This window comes from Sceloporus occidentalis, unplaced genomic scaffold (genome assembly GCF_023333645.1).
Source record: "Sceloporus occidentalis isolate IW3139 unplaced genomic scaffold, rSceOcc1.0.p SCAF_22, whole genome shotgun sequence".
NCBI classification, from domain to species: domain Eukaryota; kingdom Metazoa; phylum Chordata; class Lepidosauria; order Squamata; family Phrynosomatidae; genus Sceloporus; species Sceloporus occidentalis.
Genome location: NW_028317002.1, coordinates 14957501 through 14984352, shown reverse-complemented (window position 1 = coordinate 14984352; position 26852 = coordinate 14957501). Strand labels below are relative to the sequence as shown.

Sequence of the window (26852 nt, the reverse complement as noted above, 5' to 3'; positions counted from 1 at the left end):
TTACATTTAAAACACTATCAATTCTTCTATGTACACTTGCGCAAACTCAGGAATTTTGTAGGAATGCAGTTAGGTGTATGATTAAGCAATTATACTAAACAGGTGCTAATTATCAATGTTATATGTAAGTTGACACAGAATAATTAACTGGGTGAACAGCCAAGCTGACTAACAGGGTGAGGTTGCTGAAGACTTTAATGTCAAGTCATACACCATGACACCACACCACAGCAACAAGACACAAGGTAATTATACTGCTTCAGGAAGGTCTCTCCAAGGCACAAATTTCAAGGCCGACAAGGGATTTCCAGATGTTCTGCCCAAACTCTGGAGAAGCACAAAGAAACGGCAATGTTGAGGACCATAGATGCTGTGACAGAACTACATCCTTCTAGGGCGCCTGGGCAACCCCTGTGGCTACTTATTCTTGTCTCCTTGTGCCAGTTCAAAATTGTTCTGAAAGAGCCCTTCTGACCTGGACAGGGCTCTATGATCAAAAGCAAGAAAGATAGGTAGAAGGATGGATGGACCCAAGTCTTTTTTCTTTCTCACCCTAAATGACTATGTTATTTTGTTAAATGATTAAAAAAAAGCTATTAACATGTAATTTTTGAAGTGTTTTTATTTTACAGCATTTTTTTTTTTTACACCTGCCTAAAAACTTTGCACAGCTTTGTATGTGTGTTAATACACAATGGATATGTATGTGCTACATGTACGTTTATAGTAACAACTGACTCCACATTGTGCTTTATGTGCTTATTGAAACCTCTTTGTTTGCAAGTTGGATGCATATTCATTTGTTTTTGCCTACAGCTTTGTAAGTGTCTGAGTTTATTTTATTTGTATCCCTCCTATATTTGTTGGGGCGCTTTGTTAAATCTTAATATATGGTAACGATACCTCTCCTGATCCTTATACCTTAATTGAGGAGTCTCAGTTGTGCTATTCTTCATGGTTTTGTAAATGCTAGCTCTTCAGTGACCCATCTCCTAGTGTGTTTTAAGAACCTTTTACTTTGGAACATCACCGGAGCAGCCACATTAGCTGCAGTTTAGTTTAAAACTAAAATTGTCCTTTTAAAATATATAATGCAGCTGCATTGACTTTGTAAACAAAGTTGGAAGCATAGCATTGTCCAAAATGTCTTAGTGTTAGGATTCCACCCTGCCTGCCTGGACTATGTAATATTGATACCTACTGCCATGCCTATCTGCAGCCACTAGTGGCCACTGCTCCCTCTGGAGCACCCACTACTAATTTTAGCTGAGCCACGTTACCTTAGTGTAGCCCTGCTCTTATACACCCACTCTGCCCTTCAGTCTGGGCTTTTGCATTGTGTATTTAGCTTTGCTGATTCTCTGCTTTCTGGCCCTGTGCTGTTCCCATTTTGACCTGGCTTATCCTGACCTTGCTCTTGGCTCCTGATTTGGCTCCTAATCGTGATCTCCTGGTATTGACCCAACTTGTTCTGACGCTGCTCCTGGATTCCGATTCTGACTCTGACTCGGCTTGTCTGTGCCCCGTGCGAGGGCTTTTTCTGCCATATTGCCAGTCAAGACCAGATCCGTGTTCCAGTTACCTGTCTACTTAATCCAATACAGACTGTTTTAAAATAATATCCAGCCGTTGGTGTTTTCCTTTTTGTCTGTCTGTACTTTCCTACCTGTCAATATGTATCCTGGGGTACAAACAGAGCCTCTGGTATCCCTTGCAACTGGGCTTCTAACCGACCTGTTTACCTGAGCCCTGACACTTGGTATGTCCCCTTCAGCATACCAAGATGTCTTGGACAATGCTTCTTTCACCAGCCCACGTGACAGAAGTGCAGCTGCTACTAACGGATTCCTGGACACCATGGAATGTCACCCTCTCATGAAAAAAGTTGGGAAATGGTATTATAGGGGCCGGTGGTTATTATAGGGGTAGGGAAAATGGGATGTGCCAGTCTGGCATTAAGAATAGAGGGGAATATTAGGAAAAGAAGATGGAGTAGTAAAGAAGTTGTTTAATACAAAGTAAAATCTATTTAAAATGTTAATAAAGGTTTTATTTTTCTAACGTAAATGAATTTTTATTTGTGTCATCTATTGTTCAACATGGTTTTATACTTTATTGTGGAAAAAAGCTCACTAGCTTCACTACGTCTGTGGTACACAATAGAATGGCACATTACTATTAAAAATCTATGCAGCAAAGATCATGATTTGCATTACCAAAAAGAATCAACTCAGTGTGGTGATTTCAGCAAGGAAAGACCCAAGATGTCACAACTGACCACAATGGTAGCCTTAGCCTTCAGGTTTATAGATACAGAAGGTTGCTATAACACAATGAATTAAAACCTTCTTTAATGCCTAACTGCACTTTATTTTGATTGATGTCATCTTTGGCCCTTTCATTGTCAGTACATACATGATAAAAACTTGCAGCTGGTAATGATGACCACATAGAAAACTTTTCTGTAGCTTAGGAGAGGCTACTGGTTTAGCAGTCATCTTACCTCCCCAGAGTATGTTTGCCACTTTAATGTTAAACTGCACTGGCTTTCCTGTTACACTAAAGAGAATGCTGCAGATAGGTTGTAGACTGATCATCAGCTTCTGCAAACAGAGAAAAAAGTAAAATTGTTACTTGATTTCTCCCAAATAGGGCTGCTTGATACCATGGGAATCCAGAGCTGTGTGTCTGTGTGAGGAGGAGGATTAAGGTTCCAGTATGCATCTAGCTGATCTACTGTAAATTCAATTGGCTGGCATGCTAGTAAAAACCATGCCGAGATCAGGAGCTATGTCATTGGTACCCAATCCTGTAAAACCCCCTCCCGCTCATAAAAGTAAACTTAACAATGGAGTAATTTGGGCTGCAACAAAGAGTTGTCTTCAAAAGCAGGTCTACTGGGGATTCGTAAATGTTGGAATCCTTGCGGCCAGTTATTTTTTTTTTTTATTATTTCTTTACCATGGTTATATAATGTAACCCTTTTTTAAAATCAATGAACTGAAGAGCCCTGTCGCCTAAATAGCGCGGGGCGGCATGTAGTTGTGGGGATAGGAGGTAGGGTTCATGTAAAGGTCAGCTATTGACTGTAAGGTAGGGTTCAAAAGTTCAAGCGGCTGGTATTAAAAAAAAATAAATAGCTGAGTTATATAACTAAAAGCTGCGCGCGTCGCTTAGCTGTTTGCCGCCTTTGCCTCGAGGACATCTCGCGCAGCGCAAAAGGTGCGAATCCGCGCTATAAATAGAGGTGTGTGGTAGGGCTGAACACCATTGCCACAAGGCGAACTGCTGGCTGTAATACTTACCTGTAAAGGCTTGTATTTTTGGCTGTGCAGGAGAGCCGCGGGCAGAAGAATGGAGCTGCTGCTGGAAAAACTCCGGGAGAAGGCGCTGTCGGAAGGCGGTGAAGCGTGGCTGAAGAGCTGTCTAGGCATCCATGCTGACGAAGATGTGAACCGGGGATGGCTTGGAAGCGAACAGGAGGTCGTCACGGAGGCGGAGTTCGAGGATGTTGCAGCTTCGTTTGTGACGCCGGCTGCATTGGAAGATTTATCGCGGGAGTTGAGCCTAGCATCACGGGACCTTGCCGGGACATCGCGAGATTTGGAGGAAACATCGCGGTTTTCATCTGAGACGGCAAGAAGAGCAAGTAGCCGAAGAAGTTTGAAGTCTCCGGACGCTGAAGGACGTGGGTAAGAAGCCGGCTTCGAGCAAAAAACGGCCCCTGCCTTGTTCTCCAGTCAGGAGAGGGGCAGGGGTGAAGAAGCAGTTGCTCCTACGGAGTGAAGAGGAGGAAGTTAGGAGCCAGGGCCGGTATGGGCATCAAGAGATGACAGCAGCCGGTTCCTTGCTGCATCAGGATAAATTTACAAAGTGCAAGCCCGGCTCAGGCTTGGGAAAAGTCTGTTAATGTTCAGAAGAGAAGTGTTAATAATGAATCTTGCATGAAGGAGTCTATGTCATGTGAAACTTCATCTTTAGGTTTTCACTTAAGTAATGTTGTAAAGGAGAAAATTTGGAGCAATGAATATGTTGACATTTTATCTTTACTACCTGCATCAAAAGAATTTTTGACAAAGCATGAGAAAGAAGATGATAGACGCAGACCAGTGGCTAGATCTTTCAATAATTGGTTACAGGCTTTCTGTATTTATGCCAGTGTGTATTGTGAAAAGCATAGGAATGAAGGATGTGGGTACTTGGATCAGTACTATGCTGCCACAGAGATCAACAGCAACAGTAAGATCTCAGACGATGTCAGGCCAGCAGCGTAATAAAGGGGTATGTTGGGCGTTTAATGACTCTCAATGTAAATGGCCCAATTCTTGCAAATACAAGCATGAATGTACAATTTGTGCGGGTAGTCACCCGGCAGTGAGGTGTTTTCGTCGTAACCAACCAAAGGACCAGGTTCCGAAAAGCGGAGATGCCGGTGAAATGGCAAAACATGCTCCCCTTTTTAGACAAATATCCAAGCCGACAGAAGGCTGAATTGTTGCGTTCGGGTTTTTCAGAAGGCTTCCGGGTTCCAGTTTTGGAGGGTGATGATTTGGTTTTAGTAAAAAATTTAAAGACTTTGGAGGACAATTTGGAGGTAGCTAAAGTGAAAATTGAGAAGGAGTTAAGTTTGGGGAGGTTTGAGGGCCCGTTTCTGGTTCCACCTTTTGCTAATTTCAGGCTATCTCCGTTAGGTTTGGTGCCCAAAAAAGAATCGGGTGCATTTAGATTGATACATCATTTGTCTTATCCCAAGGGTAAGTCTTTAAATGATGAGGTTAAGAAATTTGAATACCCGGTTCATTACGCTTCATTTGATGATGCTTTAAGATGGGTTAGACTGTTAGGGAAAGGTGCTCTTCTGGCTAAGGTGGATATAGAGGCAGCTTTTAGGCTCTTACCTATTCACCCAGATTGTTTTTGTTCTTTGGGTTTTCAGTTTGAGGGAAAATTCTATTTTGATAAGTGTGTGCCCGTGGGTTGTGCGGTTTCATGTTACTATTTTGATTTTTCGTCATTTTTGGAGTGGTCTTTAGTTCAAGTTTCTGGTTTATCTCAGGTTATTCATTATCTGGATGATTTTTTATTTTTAGATGCAGCAGGTAGTGCAGATTGTTTATGGTTACTTAGTTCATTTATGGTTATTGCAGATTATTTTGGTGTTCCTTTAGCGGCAGATAAGACGGTTTTTCCAACAACTAGGTTGCAATTTTTAGGTATAGAAATTGATACTGATAAAATGATTTTCCGGTTACCAAACGAGAAGATTAAGAAGTTAAAGGGTAAGATTCGTTTGGTTTTGAGTTTACAGAAAGTTACAGTTGCTTGTTTGCAATCATTACTGTTACTGTTAAATTTTGCATCTAGGGTTATACCGATGGGAAGAGTATTTTCAAAGCTTATAGGTAAAGGGATTTCGGGAAAAAAGGAGCTATACCATAGAGTGAGAGTATCTAAGCAAATTAAGGAGGATTTGTTAGTTTGGAGCTTGTTTTTGGATAAGTTTAATGGTGCGGCGGTCTGGCAGGAGGATTTTGTGAGTAATGAGGAATTGCAGTTTTTTTACAGACGCAGCAGGAGCAACAGGTTTTGGTATTTACTGGCAGGGAAAATGGGCTGTTGATAAATGGCCGGTTCAATGGATAAAGGCTGGTTGGACCAGGAATATGGTATTGCTGGAGTTATTCCCAGTAGTTGTGGCACTTGAATGTTGGGGAAATTTATGGAGGAATAAGCGGCTGCTTTTGCATTGTGATAACATGGGTGTGGTATGGGTTATTAATACCTTAAGGCTAAAATCTCTCCCTGTTATTCATGTTTTAAGACGTTTAGTGTATTTATGTTTCATTTACAATATTTGGTTGAAAGCGAAGCATATTGCGGGTAAGAAGAATGTGTTAGCTGATGCCCTTTCACGTTTTGATTTTAAGACCTTCCGAATGTTGGTGCCGCAAGCGGAGAAAGAAGGACTGGTGGTTCCGGGCTTTGTTTGGGAAATAACTTCTCCCAGATAAGTTCATTGATTTCTCAGTCTTTGTCAAGAGGGACTTGGAGTGCTTACACTAAAGCGTGGAAATGGAGTGATTTTGTCCAAGTTAGGGAGTTAGATGAATTTGATGAGAGGCAGGAATTAGCTCTTGATTTTGTGCTCACGTTGATAAACAGCGGTAATTCTAGGGCTTATATAGAAAGGCAGTTGTTGGGCATTTCTTTTTTCTTTAGATTAGCTGGAAAGCGTCCTGCGTTTAAAGAATTTTTGATTAAGCAGGTTTTGAAACGTTATGGTGGGGTTAGGAGATGTAATGATGCAAGGAAGCCTATATCTTTTGAGATTTTATGTAAATTGGTGGGTGTTTTACCTAGGGTTTGCTGGGATGATTTTGAAAGGCGTTTGTTTCAAACGGCTTTTATAATAGCGTTTTTTGGGGCTTTCCGTATTAGTGAGCTGGTAGCAGCTAATAAAAAGGGTGGGTCGGGATTACAGAATGAGGATATAGTATGTGGAGAAAAGTTGCGAATATTTTTGAGATCCTCTAAAACTGACAAATCGGGTAAAGGTTGTTGGGTAGAATTGGCTTGGATGGATTCTCAGATGTGTCCCGTTTTAAATGCAGAATTGTTTAACGCAGTTAGGCCAGCAGGTGAAGGGAATTGGTTGCTTCATGGCTCTGGTTCACCTTTAACGATTTTTCAATTTAGAAGGGTACTTAAGAAATCATTTATAGCGCTTGGTTTAGGCAATTATGATTATTCTTCGCATTCGTTTAGAATTGGGGCGGCAACGGAAGCTGCTATGTTGGGTTTGGATAAATCGGTTATCAAGAGATTAGGTAGATGGGAATCTAATCGTTTTTTGGGTTATATTAGGCCTAATCTGTTATAAGATACTAATGATATTCTTTTACAGGTCAACATCCATTTATAGTTTGGATTGTTGGACATTCATTCGTTTATTGGGCCCAGAACAGAGCGGCACAGCGAAGCTACGGCATCAATCTGGGCTTTGATAGTGCACAAGTTAAATTATATTGGATTGGTATTAGGGGTTTGAATATATGCCAATTAGAAGCTATTTTATTAGATTATATCAATATTTTACCAATGCCAGATGTAATTGTCATTCACTGTGGGGGCAATGATTTGGGTAAGACAAAATCTGTTGATTTATTGTTGTTATTTAAAGAATTAATTTTAAATCTTAAAAAGTTTGTTCAGAATTCTGTGTTGGTATGGTCTGAAATTATTCCCAGACTCATCTGGACATCCAGACTGGAGTTTAAAGCTCTTGAAAGAGTAAGAAGAAAGTTGAACAGAGCAATGGAAAAGTTTATGCTCATGGAAGGGTTAATTAGTTTCCGGCATGTTGATTTGGAGGGACGTTGTCCTGGTCTATTTCGGATGGATGGTGTACATTTATCTGATATAGGATGTGATATTTTTTATATCAATTTACAAAATATGGTGGAACAGGCCGTGTCTTTTATGGGGTTGGGCCACAAATGAAGTTGGATGCATTTGTGGCTGGTGGATGAACTGGTGGTATGGTGTCGGCCTTCTGGCTTCTAGGGCGGATGGCTCGGTATATATATATATTTATGGTGTTGAGTTATGTGGAGGTAAACTCTGGGTTTGGGCCAAGAGTTTCTTTAATATGTAAGGTGTTAAGCTAAATAAAAGTACACGGCCTGTTTATTCCAGTTGAGTGTGATGTCTTTATTTTAAATAGATACATGGTGAATACATTAATTGGTTACAATATCCCTTACAACTACATGTGACAACCCAATTTCGGTGAGCAGTATATTTATTAACAACGTTTTGTCGGGTTCTTTGTGGTATACAAAGCTTCACAAAGAGTTATATTACTACTCTTACACAGCAGCAGACTATCATTGGCATCCTGGAAGAGGGATAGATGACTGCAAAGATGTAACTCTTGCAGTCCTGGTTACCCTCCTAAAGACACATAAACATGCAAGACAAATTTTGCATCTGCTGCCTGGTACACCTAAAGTGCACCGGGCAGCAATATATGGAATATATAAACTTGCATTAAAGAACTGCACATAATAAATGAAGGTGGATTTACGTTTAAATGGACACTCTTGCCATCAAAACGTTTAAAGGGACACTCTAGTCATCACATCCACTTTAATGCATATGGGAGCTTAGTCTTCATTTTCTCCACATTGCAAATGCATGGAGGGATTCAGCAAACATCCCCCTATGTATTCCGCTCTCCCTTCTGGAGCCCTCCCTTCTCGGCTTACAGATTGTGTTAAGCCAAGCACTGCTTGCTACCACTAGCTCATGGCCCCATGTGCAAAAAGCCAAGGCAATTCTTGGTGCCAGGCAACTCTGATAGTTGTCAGCTATCACAAATGGCCCCAATGTGTACACGAAGGGCTGGCTAGGCAAGGCTGTAACTGAGGTGTCTATGGCAAGTAAAGATTGTTCTAAATAGGGAGAAAAAAAAGACTTGTTTGTGCGCATGGCATAGAGGCTTCCTGTCTGGTTTCTTTTTGGTCAATAGCTGGCCTTGCAGAACGTAATTTTTTTTGCCACTTATTGGTTGCTTCAAGCCAAGAAAGTTGTGGAGCAGGGAAGTTTACTTAGAAGATGATGTAATTAAATGTTTCTATTTTGTTTACCAAGTTTTAATGCATATCAAGGTACTACCAAGGTACTCAATATGCACTTTAAGCTCAAAAGGACAATCGGGTTCGACTGTCCTTTTGAGCTTAAAGCGTATATTGAGACCTGAAAATGTCCGGCTAAGCATTTTTTGTTTAGTTTCTAAATAGGCTGGCCTAGTTGACTGCTTAAACAGCATCTTCTTTTTTGAGATTCTCCACCTTTTGACGAAACTCAAATCTTCATACAAGGTCACGTTAATTTATTGAAACGTTAAAAATGTTTGTGCTTTTATCATTGGTTGCAATTTCCTGATGCAATGACGAAACTTTTTTTTTCTTTTTCTTGTACAGTATTTGGGAAGGGTAGCGGCTAGTTCCTACCCAGTAGAAGGACTCTGGTGATGTCAGCAGACCATGTGACTGTTTGGTCACATGGTACAAACAACTACAGGAAGATGAAGAAGCAGCAGCGCGGGACGTGCAAATGGGCTGTGCTGGGCTGCTGTTTCTTTTTCAATAACGTGGGATGTGAGGATGAAGTTTTAACAGAACTCCTGAAAATACAGAATATTATGGAGGCAGAAGGAAACGTGAATCTGTGAAATAATTCACAGTGAGTCTCTCTCTTTCTCTGTGCCAGTGATTCTCTCTCTCTCTCTCTCTGTGCCAGTGATTCTCTCTCTGTGCCAGTGAGTGTCTCTCTCTCTCTCTCTGTGCTGGTGAGTGTCTCTGTCGCTCTCCGTGCTAGTGAGTGTCTGTCTCTCTCTCTGTGCCAGTGTCTCTGTCTCTCTCTGTGCCAGTGAGTGTCTCTGTCTCTCTCTGTGCCAGTGAGTGTCTCTCTCTCTCTCTGTACCAGTGAGTGTGTCTCTCTCTCTCTCTCTGTGCCAGTGTGTCTCTCTCTCTCTCTGTGCCAGTGAGTGTCTGTCTCTCTCTGTGCCAGTGAGTGTCTCTGTCTCTCTCTGTGCCAGTGAGTGTCTCTGTCCCTCTCCGTGCCAGTGAGTGTCTCTGTCTCTCTCTGTGCCAGTGAGTGTCTCTGTCTCTCTCTGTGCCAGTGAGTGTGTCTCTCTGTGCCAGTGAGTGTGTGTCTCTCTGTGCCAGTGAGTGTGTGTGTCTCTCTCGATGCCAGTGAGTGTCTCTCTCGATGCCAGTGTGTGTCTCTCTCTGTGTCAGTGTGTGTGTCTCTCTCTCTGTGTCAGTGTGTGTCTCTCTCTCTCTGTCAGTGTGTGTGTGTGTTTCTCTGTGTCAGTGTGTGTGTCTCTCTCTCTCTCTGTGTGTGTGTGTTTCTCTGTGTCAGTGTGTGTGTCTCTCTCTCTCTCTGTGTGTGTGTGTCTCTCTCTCTCTCTCTGTCAGTGTGTGTGTGTCTCTCTCTGTGTCAGTCTGTGTGTGTCTCTCTCTCTGTGCCAGTGTGTGTATCTTTCTCTCTGTGCCAGTGAGTGTCTCTCTCTGTCTGTGCCAGTGAGCGTGTGTCTCTCTCTCTCTCTGTGCCAATGAGTGTGTGTCTTTCTCTCGGTGCCAGTGAGTGTGTGTCTGTGCCAGAGAGAGAGAGAGACACACACTCACTGGCACAGAGATACACACACACACTCACTGGCACAGAGAGACACACACTCACTGGCACAGAGAGAGAGACACACAATCACTGGCACAGACAGAGAGAGAGACACGCTCACTGGCACAGACAGAGAGAGAGAGACACACGCTCACTGGCACAGACAGAGAGAGACACACTCACTGGCACCGAGAGAGAGAGAGACATACTCACTGGCACAGAGAGAGACACTCACTGGCACCTCCAGAGAGAGAGAGAGAGACACACACTCACTGGCACCTTGAGAGAGAGCGTGCGTGCGTGCGCGCCTCGAGAGGGAGATTTTTTAGTGAATAGACTCATTTGTTATAGACTAAATGCCATGTCTGTAATTGAGACCTTCACAATGTATATGAGAATGTGATAAAATAAAGCAACAGCTGTATATGTTTCAAAATAATAGTAATAATAATAATATATGTTCACGAATAATTAAATGAACATAACTAGATGTTTATACTGTTCTACTTCTACAGTCTATCTCAACCACTCACAAAACATTAACCTTTTAGTGACATGGGTAGATTAAGATTAAGTCCTCATGGTGGCGGCTTTTTGGAATAGGAGCCAGGCATAAACTGTTGCCCATGGAGTATTGTGCAGCGGACAAGTGCAAAGGCAATGGGAACCACTCAGCTGTGTGCTTCGGACCGCCATACACAAGGGAGAATATCCAAGAAAGGCTCCATTGGTTGTGTCTTTCTCCTGCTCAGGTGATTAGGGACCACACAGGGTTAAGGTGTGAATCCAGGACAGATGGAAGACAATTGGAGTCATAAAAAGGACACATCGGTACCCATTAACGGAACAATTATTAGGAATATCTATGGGCAAGACTATGGAAACAAGATTTTTCACTATGAACTGTCTAGTTCCTATTCCTGTAAGGGACCTGTGTGAGAGGGAGGTATGAAAGTCCTTTAGCTGGATAGAAACTAGATTTCTCACCGTAAACCGTCTAGTTTCTATCCCTGTAAGGGACCTGTGTGAGCAAGAGATGTGAGTCCCTTTGCAGTATAAGAACTAGGGATTGTTATCCTTGTAAAGGACCATTGTTACCTGAAGGTATAAAAGTCCTTTAGCTGGATGGAAACTAGATTTTTCAGTATGAAGCGTCTAGTTCCTATCCCTGTAAGGGACCTGTGTGAGCTGGAGGTATAATTGTCTCTTGGCTGTATAAGGACCTGTGTGAGCTGAAGGTCTAAAAGTTCTTTAGCTGGATGGAAACTAGATTTCTTCCTATGAACCGTCTAGTTCCTATCCCTGTAAGAGACCTGTGTGAGCTGGAGAGATAAGGGTCCTTAAGCTGGATGGTAACTAGATTTCTCACCATGAACCATCTAGTTCCTATCCTTTAACAGGACCTGGCCACGATTGAGGAAAAGGTCCTTTACAGGGATAGAAACTAGCTCTCTTTACATGAGTTGGATAGTTCCTATCCCTGTACAGGACCTGACCACTAGGGGGCAAAAGGTAATTTTGCTGGATAGAAAATAGCTCACACACACTGAGCAAGCTATTTCCTATCCCTGTAAAGGACATGGTCCTTCTACCGGATAGGAACTAGTCGCAACCATTTGGGAAGCGACACCATCGTTATGTTATAGAAATATTGGTTGCTCACATAATTGTCGTGCAGAAATACTTCGGTAATACTCCCCCCCAAAAAAAGGTGTCATATTTTATATTGCCAACTATATACCGTACGAGCCACTTTGCTGGTGAAATGTTTGGGTATTTTGGATCACCATGGTAAATACCAACTTCTCCGCTTTTCTCACTAGCGCCTAAAACAAAAACGGGAAAGGCAAACTGCCCTAACGTCTCGCGCATTGATGGGTTGCAACAGAATGACGATCACAATCCCCGCTGACCAATCACGAGTAGCCTTCTGGGCCGAGTGCATAATCGAGCCGAGCCAGTTCTCCCAATCCGCGTGGACGTTCAGTCACTCAGGCCAATGGAACGAGGGTTTACAAACAGCACCCACACTCCAGCGAATCAGAATAGCTCATACAAGAGGTGCCTGGCTTCGGTCAATGCGCGTTTTGCTGCTGCCTGCTTCTCCCTTACCGGCCGGTGCCTGGTCATTCTCTAGCTGCCGTCATGTTGCAGCTAATGTCGGAAGTGTCTGTGGAGAATAAGATTTTCTATGCAGTGCTGCTCTTCTCATGGATCGTGTACCTGTGGGAGGCCTACCTGGCCAGCAGACAGGTTAGCTAACAATTGGCGTGGGAAAAGTGAAGACTGTGCGCTGGAGGAGGCCTATAGCCTGTCGGGAGGTCCATGTCTGGCTGTGTTAAACAGGAGAGAGAGAGCTGGCTTTGTGTTAGTGACGCTGTGTGTAAAAAGGGTTACTGGTCGAAACGGATGGGTGAAACATTGGTCCTTGTACATGTTGAGTGATCCAGCGTCACGTTTATAAAATGTGGCGCCATCACCATGGACACCAATATAGATTTTTGTACGGTTTATCTATATTAAGCACTTTGAATGCATGTGACCCATTTACTGTGGGAAGTATGTATGTATGTATGTATATGTGTGTAGATTTAGCTTTGGGGCCCACCTTGGGCAGCACCTTAGTGCCTCCACCTCTGTAATGGAATCTCATGCACTTTATCTTAAAGGTGCGCAACCGCCTTTTAATGAAGTCTATGAAGGATGGTCTCCCTCGTAACTGGCCCATTTTACGAAGGGTCATGAGGGGGCACTTTATTTCCCTAAAGTGAGATCTGCCCCAAGCCTGGGCCACGATACATCACTGACACCACGGTTGAAAAGTATTGTCTGTGACAAGGTCAATGAGACATCGCATCCAGGCCATGTTACCATTTCTCCATGTCACATTAACATTTATGATTCTGGTCCGCATTTAACTGTGGTTTGTGCAATGTAATCATACGCATTCATATAATCACCTAAAAGAAAAATGTTTGTTGACAAGCAGCGGATCTTCTAGATTGGTACATGGGCCCAATACTGTAAAGCTTGCTTGTCAAATTCCAGAAGCCAAGTAGCCATGGCTCCTAACCTTTTGTCCAATGTAGCTTGACCAGCAAAAATCATATACCATATAGTAATTTTATATGCATTCTTTACCTGTCGAGGAACACAAAATCACAATTAGCAGACCCTAAGGGAGGGAAGAGATGACTTCTTTATGCATTTGCGAGGCATGGAAAAAGTAATAATTGGAAGGGGACACTCAATCATAAAGTGCGTATGATGGCGTGCGTGTCGCATTAATCTCTATTAGCGTAATAAGATACATATGTCACTGAAATGAAATAAATTCATTTTTTTGCATGTGGGCAGGCTACATAATCCAGGAAAAAAAAGACTGCCGGAACTGATGGCTGTACCTGGTGTCACTGCTGTACAGCCGCTAAGTTCGCAGTTTGGCGGTGGCTGGTTAACCATTATTCTTTTTGCTCAAGTAGATATATTTCTGTCAGCTGTTTTTGTCACATACCAAATCATGCTCTTTTATTTATTATAATTCTGGCGCGACATAAATCTTACACCAAAAATTGATTCTTGTATTTTTGGTTGCAGCGGAAAATTTATCGTACTACAACACATGTCCCAGCAGAACTTGGAAACATAATGGATCCTGAAACGTTTGAAAAATCTCGTCTTTATCAATTGGATAAAAGTACTTTCGGCTTTTGGTCAGGATTATACTCTGAAGTAGAAGGCACTGTATGTTATATTCAATATTTTCTTTGGTTATTCAACCATAATGTTAATCGGTGTATTAGGTTAATTCCATGATCCAAGTATCTATTGATCCTGTTACTGCTGATGCCTCTGCTTTTGATATTTTGCCCTGATCTCTATAGATAAAGCACTACAAAGTTATTAAACCCTTAAGCTGGCTTCCAAATTCTACAAACATGTTTGTGTTTCAAGCAAAATTGTCATCAGTAGTGGAATCAAATTGGCCGTTCTTCTTATCAAGCCTTCATTTTATTTTGCCAAAGAACATCCTAAGAAACATTTAAAAGGGCTTTTGCAGGAATTTGTCCAAGTGAGGTGAAAAGCAAAGTCAAAACAATAAATTATCTGAACATGCTGTATATGTTTCAGTGTGCACTCCCTCCCCAGCCCTCTTTTTTTTTTTTTAAGCAGAAAAGAAAAGGTGTCTGGTATCTGTACTTTATGTGATGAGCTCTGATAACTCTGCAATGTCGTTCCACAAAAGGGGCACTTGATTTTTCTTTGTCTTGAAACTGCTTTCTATGTCTGTAGCTCATCCTTGCTCTAGGAGGCATTCCCTTCCTGTGGAATGTGTCAGAACAGATTCTGGATCGGATGGGTCTTGGTTCAGAATATGAGGTAAGGCGTAGTTGCGCTAATTTGACACAATTTTATTAAAGCCACTTTGCGATTTTATCAAACCACACGTTTACTTTTCAGTACAAAAAAAAAAAATCTATGAAGCCAACTAACTAGGAATCTGCCTTACATGTAAGCTGTAAAGTGATTTCTTATAACCTTTAATAAAAATATATGAAATCTTTTTAGATTGTTCATTCCTTGGCGTTCCTTCTCCTCGCCACCCTCTTCAGTGCCTTGACTGGTCTTCCATGGAGCCTCTACAACACTTTTGTTATAGAGGAACGACACGGGTTCAACCAGCAGGTGAGATATGGACGCTAATTATTTGTAAGTCACTTGCAATGTTGGAAAGGCTTTCCACACAGTGATTTGGCTTATATTGTATATAGCGTTAATACTTCTTTATATTAGCTTCATCAAGGAGGGGTTTTTTTTGGTTTTTTTTTTTTACTGCACGACAGAATGGTGAGAGCAACTATAGGGAGAGCAGTCAAAAACCCTTAAAAAAAAAAAAAATTGCATATTTCTGATGGATTGAAATGGGCCTGATAGACATTGTTTCCCAAGATGAACACTAGGTTCCCATCCCTACTTGAAGAAAATGAGAAAACTGGTTTCTTTGAAGGAACAGTATGATTTACTGAAAAACACTTAATGAGGTACTAATAATTATGTTTTGTGTGTGTTTTGCAGACGTTGACATTCTTTTTTAAAGATGCCATAAAGAAGTTCTTGGTTACCCAGTGCATTCTCCTTCCAGTGACGGCTCTTCTGTTGTACATCATCAAAATAGGCGGTGACTATTTCTTCATCTATGCATGGCTCTTTACGCTGGTGGTTTCTCTGGTGAGATTGATTTTACGTCCTCGTTATTGTTGTTTAATATGATTTGGTGCATATTACTGATGATTGCTGACATCGTAAGCATTAATTATCTTTTTCATTTAGGTCCTTGTTACAATATATGCAGATTATATTGCACCCTTATTTGACAAATTTATACCACTACCTGAGGGGGAGTTAAAAGAGGCAATTGAGGCTATGGCACGGAGCATTGACTTCCCACTCACCAAAGTCTATGTTGTTGAAGGTAAATACCTACCTTTTTGTTTTGAATGATATTGGTGATTCCAATGCGTATAGAAATGTATAAAGACTAGCTAGTGGGTAAAGGAGGGATTTTTTATTTTGTTATATACTGTGTATGCTCGATTATAAGACAAGGTTTTTTCCAGAGCAAATGCTCTGAAAAATACCCCTCGTCTTATAATCGGGGTCGTCTTATAATCAGACCTCAAATAGGTCTGACTATGAGACTAGGATCCAGATCCCCCCAATTTAGCGGTGCGTCTGAGTCCCCGGTGCTTAGTCCGGGCAGCGTGTAGAGCTAGACAACGTCCGCTGCAGCTGGGAGGAGGTGCGGTTAGCAGCGGGGGTTTTCTGCGTCCATTGGGCAGACCTTCCTCAGCTGTCAGAGATCAGAGTTCCCCGCACCGGAAATAAAAACAAAATATTTTTCTCAATCATAGCTTTTATTAAAAAAAAAAAAAAAATTCTTCACATAGTTTACGTGAATTAACATTTACTGGTAAAACTGTTTTCCTATAGGGTCGTGTTATATTCAGGCTTTTTCTTTTTTTCATAAATGAATATTCAGATTTTGGGGGGGTCGTTTTATAATCAGGGTTGTCTTATAATTGAGCAAATACGGTATATCATTGGTGAAGATGCACTTCTGCATCTGCAGGGTTTTCTCTGCAAATATCAAACGCTTTCATTTTACTGAAAGAGTCATAGATACGTGGGAGTCTTCTATGGTTATGTTGTTAGTTTACCTGTGTGCTTGGTTCTGAGATCTTGCAGCTTTGCTAGACGGGTTCCAGTGGTGTACTTAAGTTTCATTATATGTTGGCAATTAAAATAATTTCCATTCTGTTTGGAGCTGACTGAACTACATTACCAGTGTATATTTTGCTATAAAATAGGTTCTTACCACACCTCGGTCAGCACAGGTGTTGTAGATGTTTGCGAACCCCTGAAAATATTTTTCTTGACATTACATTTTAATTAAATATTTATCAAATCAAAAAAAGCAGGCGTTAGGTGCATATAGTGAGCATGTTGTATTTCTATGTGATATCTTGATCCCAAAAATAATTGGGAATAAATTCTAAGTACATTTTTCTTTTCTGATAACCATATTTCTTAGTATTGACTGCCCATTAATTTACTGATTGCCCACTACTACCATGTTGTAGAGAAAGTTGAAAAGTTTAGCTCCAGATCACTAGATTGAAACACTCTGGAAACAGATCATAAAGTACAAACTATCTAAATGTCTATTAGCTTATGCTTTGCCGTTGGTTTAACACAGACATTTCTTTTGGATAGGTTCAAAGCGCTCGTCACACAGCAATGCTTACTTCTATGGTTTCTTCAAGAACAAGCGGATTGTTTTATTTGATACGCTTCTTGAGGACTACTCACCCCTAAATAAAGAGTCCACGGAGGAGACACCAGAAAATGAGAATACTGAAACAAAATTCAGACCCAAAGTAAGCAAAAATTAGAACCATTTCTAATGAAAATGTTAGAGGTGGCTCTAAAAAAGGTTTAGTGGCCACCAGTAAGGCTCATAAAATGGATATTTAGCTGATATGACTGATAGAGCTGAGTAATTTGTATGCTCTTTTGTTGTTTACCTCACTATTTTGCACTATGTGCAGATTAACCCCTTCAATCCCAGGGGTTTTTGGTACCTCAAAGCCCAGAGCAATTTTGCCATTTTTGGGGTATGTTGGTTTAGCGATGATTCTCTTTTCCTGTGAATAGTGTACCCATATAAACTATATATCGTTTTTTCAAGGAGAGATAGAGCTTTCGTTTGATACCATAGTTGGATGATTAGCTGGAAATTTAGAATGAGAAATTTAGTAAAAACTAGCGAAGATTAGAAAAACTAATTTTTTTTTTTTTACATTTTCCCTCTGAATCCTCACAAAATTAGGTAAAGTGATGGAAAATCCCCTCCAAGTTTATCAATTCAGGTGTCCTGATTTCAGAAATACCTAATTTATATAGATTTTCCAGACTTTCCCAGCACCAGGGAGCGTTCTATTAGGTGTATAATTTTTATGCCTATGGCTTAACGGGTTTGGGGGTTGTGAACGGGGGCAGGAGGGTTATACTGGCTAGATGTTATGCTAGGGCAATGGGAAGTAAGGTTTTTTTAATTTTTTTTTAATCTTTTTTTATATATATTTTTTTTATTTTAATTTTTTTACATTTTTTTTTTATTTTTTATATATTATTTTTACACAGTAATGGTTAGAGGTCCTCCTAGGGACCTCCTGAACATGCCAGTGATGTCACAATGACATCACAGCCCACATTATAATTTTTTTTTGTATTATTTATATTATTATTTTAATGATTTAGTTAATATTATTTTTAAATCACTAACCGTTTTTTTTTTTTCCAGCTTTTCTGTTTCAGGCCGGGAGGGGGAGTGAGAGAGATGGTTTCTCACTCCCCTCCCCGCGATCCCCCTGCACCGATCACACTGTGATCTCTATGCAGGTCCTCACAGACCTGCATAGAGATCGCAGCGTCTCTGTGCCTCATCGGAGGGCAGGATATCCCCGCAGGGGATATCCTGTCCTCCGATGACCTTCCGGGTTACGTCAGCAGTGACGTAACCCGGAAGGGAATGCCCGATCGTGCGTTTGCAACTGCGCGATCGGGCAGTTTACCGGTAACAGCTTACCGGCTTTCATGCCGGAAGCGGTTACGGTCGATCGGCAGCAGAAATCCGGCAAAGCCGGCTTCTGCTGTCAGTGGGGAGTCCAGGCTGTCAAACGACAGCCTGGTCTCCCGTGCAGCGGCAGGGATGTGTCCCTGACGCTGCACGAAGGGCTGGACGTACCGGGACGTCCATAGGGGTTTCTTTGTGGGCGTTTTTTGGACGTCCCGGTACGTCTATAGGGGAACTAAGGGGTTAACAGTTTTATTTGAAAATAATTATTGTTGGTATTGCACATAGTTTGTAGGACAGTCCCATGAACCAGGCTTTTGTCCTGTCTGCCAAGTGGCCTAGCCAGTCTTTTAATATCTAAAGTACTACAGAAGTTGGGAGCAGTTATCTTTTACTTCCTCCTTTAAGAGTATGCATTTACTATTCTCCCCCTTTTCATCTCTCCCCTGGGGATATCCTGTCCTCCGATGAGGCACAGACACTGTGATCTCTATGCAAGTCTGTGGGGACTTGCAAAGAGACCACTGTGTCATAGGTGCAGGCGGATCGTGGGGAGGAGAGTGAGAAACCATGTTTCTCACCCTCCTCCCATGCTGAAAAATGAAATGGAGGGGGGTAAATGATTTAAAAAATAAATAATATATATATATATATACATATACACAAAATTAAAAAATATATAAAAGATGATAATAATAATAAAAAAAGAAGAAAAAAACTTACATCCCATTGCTCTAACACAACATCTACCCAGTATAACCCTCCGGCCCCCGTTCACAACCCCCAAACCCGTTAAGCCATAAGCATAACAATTCTATGAATAATGTACACTTTATAGTATGTTCCCTATAAGTGCTGGGAAAGTATTGAAAATCTATATAAATTAAGTATTTCTGAGATCAGGACACCTGAATTGATAAACTAGGAGGGGATTTTCCATCACTACCTAATTTTGTGAGGATTCAGAGGGAATATTTGGTGTTTTTTTTTTTTTTTTTTTTCTTTCTAATTTTCGCTAGTTTTTACTAAATCTCTTATTCTAAATTTTCAGCTAATTATTTAACTATGGTATCAAAAGAGAGCTCTATTTCTCCTTGAAAAAAACAATATAAAGTTTACACAGGTACACTATTCGCAGGAAAAGAGAATAATTGCTGAACTGACATAGCGCAAAAATGGCAAAATTGCCATTGAGGTACCAAAAACCCCTGGGATTGAAGGGGAGGAGGCGTTTTAGTTGGCTCAATTTAGGCTCTGCTTTATGCTCTTGTTTTCTGTTGAGCTAGGCAAAAAGACATTGGCTATGTCGGATAATTCAACCCTATTCAAAACAGTTAATGATTGGTGTTAAATCAGTGTACCCTGTGGTGATATTAACACCAGCTATCAGTTATAATAACACAATGCAACCATTTCTTATCCTTGCATCAATTATGTATGATACAGGTCTTCAATAACATACTTTGGTGACTAATCACATGGAGTAAGTACTATTGGTACAGATCTTTACTCTGCATATATTGACCGTCTAATTCTATAACAGTGTTTAACTTTTTTTTTTTTTTTTTTAAAGAATGTGAACAAGAAGCAAGGCTGTAATAACCAAGAGGTTCTTGCTGTTCTTGGCCATGAGCTAGGTCATTGGAAGTTGGGCCACACTGTAAAGAATATTGTGATCAGTCAGGTTGGTGAGAGTAAACCTTTCCGAAACTCTTTCTGCATTTTATCTTTAATGTTGAAAGTTAGTTTTTTTATGTATTGGGCGTATATTGATACTGTGATCTGTAAAGTCTTTAGGCATTTTTTGTTGTAGAGTTGCTGTCAACCAAACAAGCATGTAACTCGTTTAATGCTGTATTTCATACTGGGCAACATGCCATGGTAGCCTCATTCACAGTTCAAGGCAATTACAATGTGGATCCCTCTGTGGTTAAAATTAAACAAGTCACCAGGGTGTGACTGTGTCATAAAAAGACTAATTTGCTATATATATATATCACTTATGAACATTTAGAACATTTTTTTCATACCTGTTCTTGAGGACAGTGTTAATTTTACATCAAATATGAAGCTTTCGAGGGAGGTTTTTACACCACTGTTACTTTATAATTACTCTTGTTGGACTAACAATGTCTGTTTTACCTTCAGATGAATTCCTTCCTTTGCTTTTTCCTGTTTGCTGTACTGATTGGCCGTACAGAACTTTTTTCTGCCTTTGGATTTCATGCTACACAACCCACCCTGATTGGCTTAATGATTATCTTCCAGTTTATCTTTTCTCCTTACAATGAGGTATGCTATTCAGCTGTTCATCTTATTTTATGTATTGTACTACACTGTAAAAATCGCTTACAGCACTTTTTTTTTTCTTTCTACTTTAACCCCTTAATGACAATTGCCGGTCCTGGCACGGCACGGAAAAGCATGTGCTTTACGACAATTGACGTGCCAGGACCGGCACGTCTTTAAACGGGTGCAGAAAGCGATCTACTATCGCTTTCTGCACCCAAAAAGCGTTGCTGAATGCCTCGACCTCGAGGCATTCAGCAACGCCGCGATCGGCACGAAGGGGCCATCTCTGGCCCCTCCACGGGGCGTCAACATCCGCCATACTTTGTATGGCGGCGGACGCCCGTTTTAAAAGCGTTTAGGAGGCGATCGACGATCGCCTCCTAAACTTAAATGGTGTCGCTGGAATGCCTCGATCAGGAGGCATCCAGCGACACCAAACACTAACCTTTTGATGGGCTGTGACCGCTCCGGAGAGCGGTCACAGCCGCAGCTGCCAGCAATCTTCGCCATCAAGGAAGATGGCCGCCGTCCTGTAACAGGAACCACAAATTTTAAAAGTTCGCTAGATAGTCCAGACCATCTAGAGAACTTTGGCTCCACTTGCAGGTTGAATACAGGTACTGCATTCACCATGCAAGTCAATGGAGCCCAGCTTTCTAATCACAGTGTGATTAGTAAAAATAAATTAAAAAATAAAATAAAATTAATAATAATTAGAAAAAAATAGTAAAAAAACAGTAAAATGTAAAAATCATTTCCCACTGATGTCACTATCAGGGGAACCTCCAAGTTGAAAAAAAATGTTAAATTTTTTTTTTAAAAAAAATAATAAAAAAAAAATATATATATATATATATATATAAAAAATATATTTTTGTGAGCAAGTCCTAAAATTAGCATATTAGCTTAAAACAATTCTCGCATGGAAAGAGTTAAAATACTGGCATATTAAATGCCCGTGGGGTGTCTACTTTTAAAAAATGTATGATTTGATGGGGTAAATTGAATGGGCCAGGTTCAACAACGTCCCAATTAACACGGGGGGAAGGATGGCCACACATCTAATTTCCAATTAGAAAAATGCACACGTACCAAATGTGGCCTTTTAGTTCCCCCAAAAAATGACACACCCATGCATGTGGGGTATCACTGCACTCAGGAGATGTTGCTGAACACATTATGGGGTGTCGTGTGACAGCGGCATATACCAGGAGCTGTAAATTCATACATAAAGTAGGTGTGTGTGGGAAAAATACACACACAAAAATATTACTGCAAACTTTGAAAAAATGCTGGTGGTAAAATATGTGCATGCAAAGAGTTAAAATACCAGCATTTAAAATACCCTGTGGTGTCTAGTTTTGAAAAATCTATGGTTTTGTTGGGCACACTGAAATGGCCTGGCTCAAAGATGTACCAAATAGGGCATGGGCAGTGGATCCCAAATGCCAAAGTTCAACATTGAAAAAAGCGCATGCCCCAAATGTGGCCCTTTTGCCCCAAAACAGCCAGGCAAAATCATTCATGTGGGGTATCGCTGCGCTCAGGAGATGTTGCTGAACACATATTGGGGTGTTTTGTGATAGTGACATAAACTAGAACATTTTAATTCATACCTGAAGTAAAATGTGTATGACAAAACAAATGCAAAAAAATGACTACCATAAAGTTTGACAAAGACTGGTGGTAGATATGGTGCATGGAAAGAGTTAAAATACTAGCATTTGGAATACCCTGGGCTGTCTAGTTTTCAAAAATATATGACTTGATGGGGTAAATTGCATTGGCCGGGTTCAAAGATACCCGAAATGGCACATGGGGGGAAGAATTACCAGATTTGGAAAAAATGGCTTTGAAATAGCAAAACGCTACCTGTACTTATTGCCCCATAATGGGTAGAAAAAAGCAAAAAAACATAAAAACATTGGGTATTTCTAAACTCAGGACAAATAGTAGAATCTATTTAGCAGGTTTTTTCATTACCTTTTATAGATGAGTAAAAGATTTTTCAACTAAAAGTTAGAAACAGTCATTTTTTTCTAAATTTTTCACCATATTTTATAATTTTTTTAATAGTAAATAATATGATACAATCAAAACAATGTCATCTAAAGAAAGCCCTTCTTGTCCTGAAAAAAACAATATCTAATGTGTGTGGGTTCAGTAAACGGGAAAGAAGAAAATTACAGCTAAACACAAGCAGCGCAGAAATTTTAAAAAGGCCATTGTCACAAAGGGTACAAAAAGTAAAATCAGCCTTTGTCTCGAAGGGGTTAAATGCCATATGTTTTGACTTGGGTCTTTGATATCATCCCTGTATTATTTTATTCTGGCCTTCTTGAGCAATCGGGTGCTCCACTACTCAATGGGCTGGTTACAAGGGAGAGCTCTGAGTCCCCGATCAGCCCATTTAGTCAACACAGCCTCCATAGAATGCAGTTCCTATGTTTAAGAGGTGGCTATGCCGGCACTCACAAGTTATGACAGCAACTGCGGGGGAGCAAGCAGTTGGTAAACTATAAGTAGTTTGTACACAATGGTACTAAAATAAACCTAACCAAGGAGTGTTCCAAGCTAACAGGTTAAGTAAAATGTTGTATTGATAAATTTGTAGCAAACCTATCATTAAAAATTAACTGGTATTTACTTTTAGTGTAAACTCCATCTGTTTGTGATAGCAATTTGCTTCTTTAACGTCTTCATAATGATCTGAAGAATGGTGCACTCTACAATGCCTCCCTGCAAAAAAATGTAAAAAAACCACATACGCTAATATATTAAAGCAACTTTGCATATTTTTTTAATTAAAAAATAAGCTAATGGACTTCTGTTCATTGAGTTATAGCCCTCAAAAGCAGATGCACATTAAGTGTATTTTAACCTTCATGGGTTGCATGTGCAATCTGTATGTGGGTAAAACCAAATCTGTCAGACACATTTACAAAAGGGTTGTGGACCTTTCTGAAAATATGGAGGATTTGTTTTCTTTATCTCTCCCTTTAGGTTTACCTGTTAAGTAACCTGGACATAACTCTAGCAACACTGCCATGGGTGATAATGTACTCTGACACAGCGCCTCACCTCCTCCACTGTGCTTACTAGTCTATTGAGATACCGTATTGGCTCGAATATAGGCTCGAATAAGTCTTTAAAGTGGGGGTGCGGCCTATATTTGGGGTCTAGCGCCCGACGCCCAGGACATGCAGTCCCGGGCGCCGGGCAGGGTTAGGGTACAGATTCCCCGCAGCGGTGCAGGGGACCTGCATCCTACTCCCCGATACGCTTAGACAGCCTCCCCTGCCAGCACTATCCACGGGTGGGGTGCCGGCACGGGAGGTTGTCTAAGCTTTACCTCTGCCCCCAAGATTTACCAGAGGAGACTCCTGGGTGTCTTGCGCGGCCGGCGGGGGACATCTACGCAATACGCGTACACAACTTCCGGTGCCGGCACATCCGCAGAGTCTCCTCTGGCAGAGTGGCAGCATATCTCGGGGGGGGGGGGGGGAGGACAGTGGCAGCATATCTTGAGGGGGGAGGAGGACAGTGGCAGCATATCTCGGGGGGGGGTGGAGACAGAGTGCCAGCATGTTTTTTTGGTGCTTTTTTTTTTTTTTTTTTTAAAGAAAAAAACTTTCTTTAAAAAAGCACCAAACTTTTAGGGTTCGGCCTATATACTGGGGCGGCCTATATCCGAGCCAATACGGTATGTGTCTATAAGAATTCTGTTTTTCTAAAATGTTTAGCACAGTACATTTTAATGGGTTTTGTTTTCAATGTAAAGTGGAGTTTTTAAGAAGAAGAAGAAAAAAAAAAAGCACAAGATGTAGACTTCAAAATACAATCCCTTCTCTCTTTACAGGTTCTTTCATTCTGCCTCACCATGTTAAGCAGAAGATTTGAATTCCAAGCAGATGCATTTGCGAAAAACCTTGGAAAAGCAAAAGATTTATATGCTGCCCTAATTAAATTAAACAAGGATAATTTAGGATTTCCAGTGTCTGACTGGATGTTTTCGATGTGGCATTATTCCCACCCTCCCTTGTTAGAAAGACTACAAGCTCTAAAGGGTGATAAGCAAAACTAAGTGGGAAGTTGAAAGCAGTATTTTATCGAAGACAATATATTTTGTTGTTGCTTTTCTTTCCTTTATTTTTTTTCTTTTCCAATACAAAGATGAAAACACAACTTTACGTTGTGTTGGACAACTTCCTGAAAGTGATAAATATCAACAAGGAAACTTTGTTTACAGACCTAGGTGACAGTGTATAAATATTGTACATTACATTTTGTGTAATAAAAAAAAAAACACAAAAAACTTTTAATTGAAGCTTTATTCCAGTGAATGTTACTGTGATTTTTATTTTGTATTAAAATAACTTCCTTAAATATACACTTAAGGAGGTTGAATTGGTTATTCATGTGTCAATAAACAGGAACGTTTTATTGTACTGTTAAGACAATGCTTTCACTGGTCATTTAAAATCTTAGTCGTCCGTGTTCAAGAGTACATAAGCGTGTGCAATTTAAATATTTAAATTAGAAGGAATTTTTTTTTTTTGTGATCTCAAAATGAAATCTTATTTTTTCGTTTTCATGTTTATTTGCTTTGAAAATAAAATGGTTTTGAATTTCTTAAAAGCTTGTGATTTTTGTTTAATATTTCAAATGCTTGTTAGTATGTGATGGGCAAAGCTTGTTCCTTGCATGTCTTGGATGTGCTTATTAACTCATTTTATTTTGTGTAGTGGGAATGTAGTAGGTCACTTGCCTCACCAGAAATCTATGGCCCTTGGTGGGCATGCAGCATTTGACACTGTTAAAAACAGAATAAAATTCTTGGACGCTGCATTGATTACAAGTGAGAATGTAGTGACTGTTCAGTGAAAATTGTGGGGATATTGTAATACAAGGGATATAGGGTATTCACTATACAGAAAATATATAGGAATTGGCCTGGCCTTTCAGCTGTCTGATACCTAAGTATTATCTTCTTCCATGACCCTGCCTGTCTCCATGACTTCAGTCTCATCTCTACTTTCACACAGGGCCGGACTGGGACTAAAAAGCAGCCCTGGAAACATTTGGAAACCAACCCCATATCGTTTTATCCCGTGGTTGAGCTCTTATACCCACACGCACCCTAATACATAGCCGAGTCACACTATTTGTCATATAAATAACTATAAAACATTCTTTTTATCACATTATTTGCATTAAAATGCCAGAAAGCAAGTGTTAAAAGGCCCAAATAAATAGACATATTGGAATCAAAACATTTGCTACAGCAAACATTTTTAGATGAAAAGGTTCCATTTTATTCAGTGGAACAAAACAGTGATCACATTATTCTTCAGAATATTCTTGTAAGAAACTTTTATTTCTTAATGTAAACTATTTTTTTCAAATGTAATAAAAGCTGTGATTAAGAAAAATATTTTTTAGTTTTTTTGTTTCCTTTTTTTTTGCCACTCTGCCCCCAGAAATGCCTTCTACCCTCCTATATGCCACTCTGCCCCTGATATGCCTTTTAACCCCCTTTATGCCACTCTGCCTCCAGAAATGCCTTATACCCCTATATGCCAGGGGCATATCATGGGACATAGTGGCATACAGGGGGTTAAAATACATTCATGAAGTTAAAGGGGCCGGTGTGCAATGACCACCCAATGACCGTGCCTCAGATCTTTGTCCCACCCCTTTTAAGACGTGGGAATATGTGCTGAGGCACGACCATTGGGCGGCGGTGTGTGTGCAGGGCGGCCCCTTTAACTTCATTAGACGCCGGCGGCTGTTTCGAATGTGAGTCTGCTGGTCGACCTGTGCACGGACCGGTTGGCCAGTCCGTCCCTGCTGTCGCACACTTTTATAATAGATCTAGATCAGAACCAGTCTCCTCAGCAGCCAAATAATTTTCTTCAGATCCTTGTTATTAATTTTATCAGTGTTCCTCTTTCATTTCACTCTGTCTCGTGAAAGCAATAATCCCGTCTCACACACCGTAAAAAGCGAATTGAGATGTTCTGATCAGTGTGTCAGTGTATATACATCAGCCAGTACTTTGTCACATGAAGATGTTGAAGTATCAGTCCTCGTTAGTATAGTGGTAAGTATCCCCGCCTGTCACGCGGGAGACCGGGGTTCGATTCCCCGACGGGGAGGTTGCGTTTTTTTTTTTGGTGCTTGCATTTGAATTCTCAGAAATGTACTCCTTATTGTAATACACCCATTTCGAACAAATGAA

General features: G+C 40.6%; 1 protein-coding gene and 1 non-coding gene across 3 annotated transcripts; both read left to right on the top strand.

The window, feature by feature from the left end:
• The first annotated feature begins 12321 nt into the window (after positions 1-12321).
• Positions 12322-24695, top strand: LOC149301231 (CAAX prenyl protease 1 homolog). Of its 2 annotated transcripts, none has more exons than XM_089484671.1 (10): positions 12322-12435; positions 13780-13926; positions 14476-14562; positions 14752-14868; positions 15259-15411; positions 15514-15655; positions 16957-17120; positions 19905-20003; positions 20468-20611; positions 24471-24695. In XM_089484671.1, the coding sequence occupies exons 1-10, from the start codon at positions 12328-12330 to the stop codon at positions 24693-24695; spliced, it is 1386 nt and encodes a 461-aa protein (XP_089340797.1). In that variant the 5' UTR covers positions 12322-12327. The 2 variants fall into 2 exon arrangements, with proteins under 2 accessions (XP_089340797.1, XP_089340796.1); XM_089484670.1 differs by having other exon boundaries at positions 12328-12435; positions 19893-20003.
• A 2002-nt stretch (positions 24696-26697) lies between these two features.
• TRNAD-GUC (transfer RNA aspartic acid (anticodon GUC)) lies at positions 26698-26769 on the top strand. The gene has a single exon. It is a non-coding gene; the product is annotated as a tRNA-Asp (tRNA).
• Positions 26770-26852: the final 83 nt, after the last annotated feature.

What these genes read in the sequence shown, in the direction of transcription:
- LOC149301231 (XM_089484670.1), top strand. Translation starts at nt 12,328, where the DNA reads ATGTTGCAGCTAATGTCGGAAGTGTCTGTGGAGAATAAGATTTTCTAT. An exon ending in ACTCTGAAGTAGAAGGCACT is followed by an intron (nt 13,927 to 14,475) that starts GTATGTTATATT and finishes CTATGTCTGTAG; the next exon opens with CTCATCCTTGCTCTAGGAGG. An exon ending in TTACGCTGGTGGTTTCTCTG is followed by an intron (nt 15,412 to 15,513) that starts GTGAGATTGATT and finishes TTTTTCATTTAG; the next exon opens with GTCCTTGTTACAATATATGC.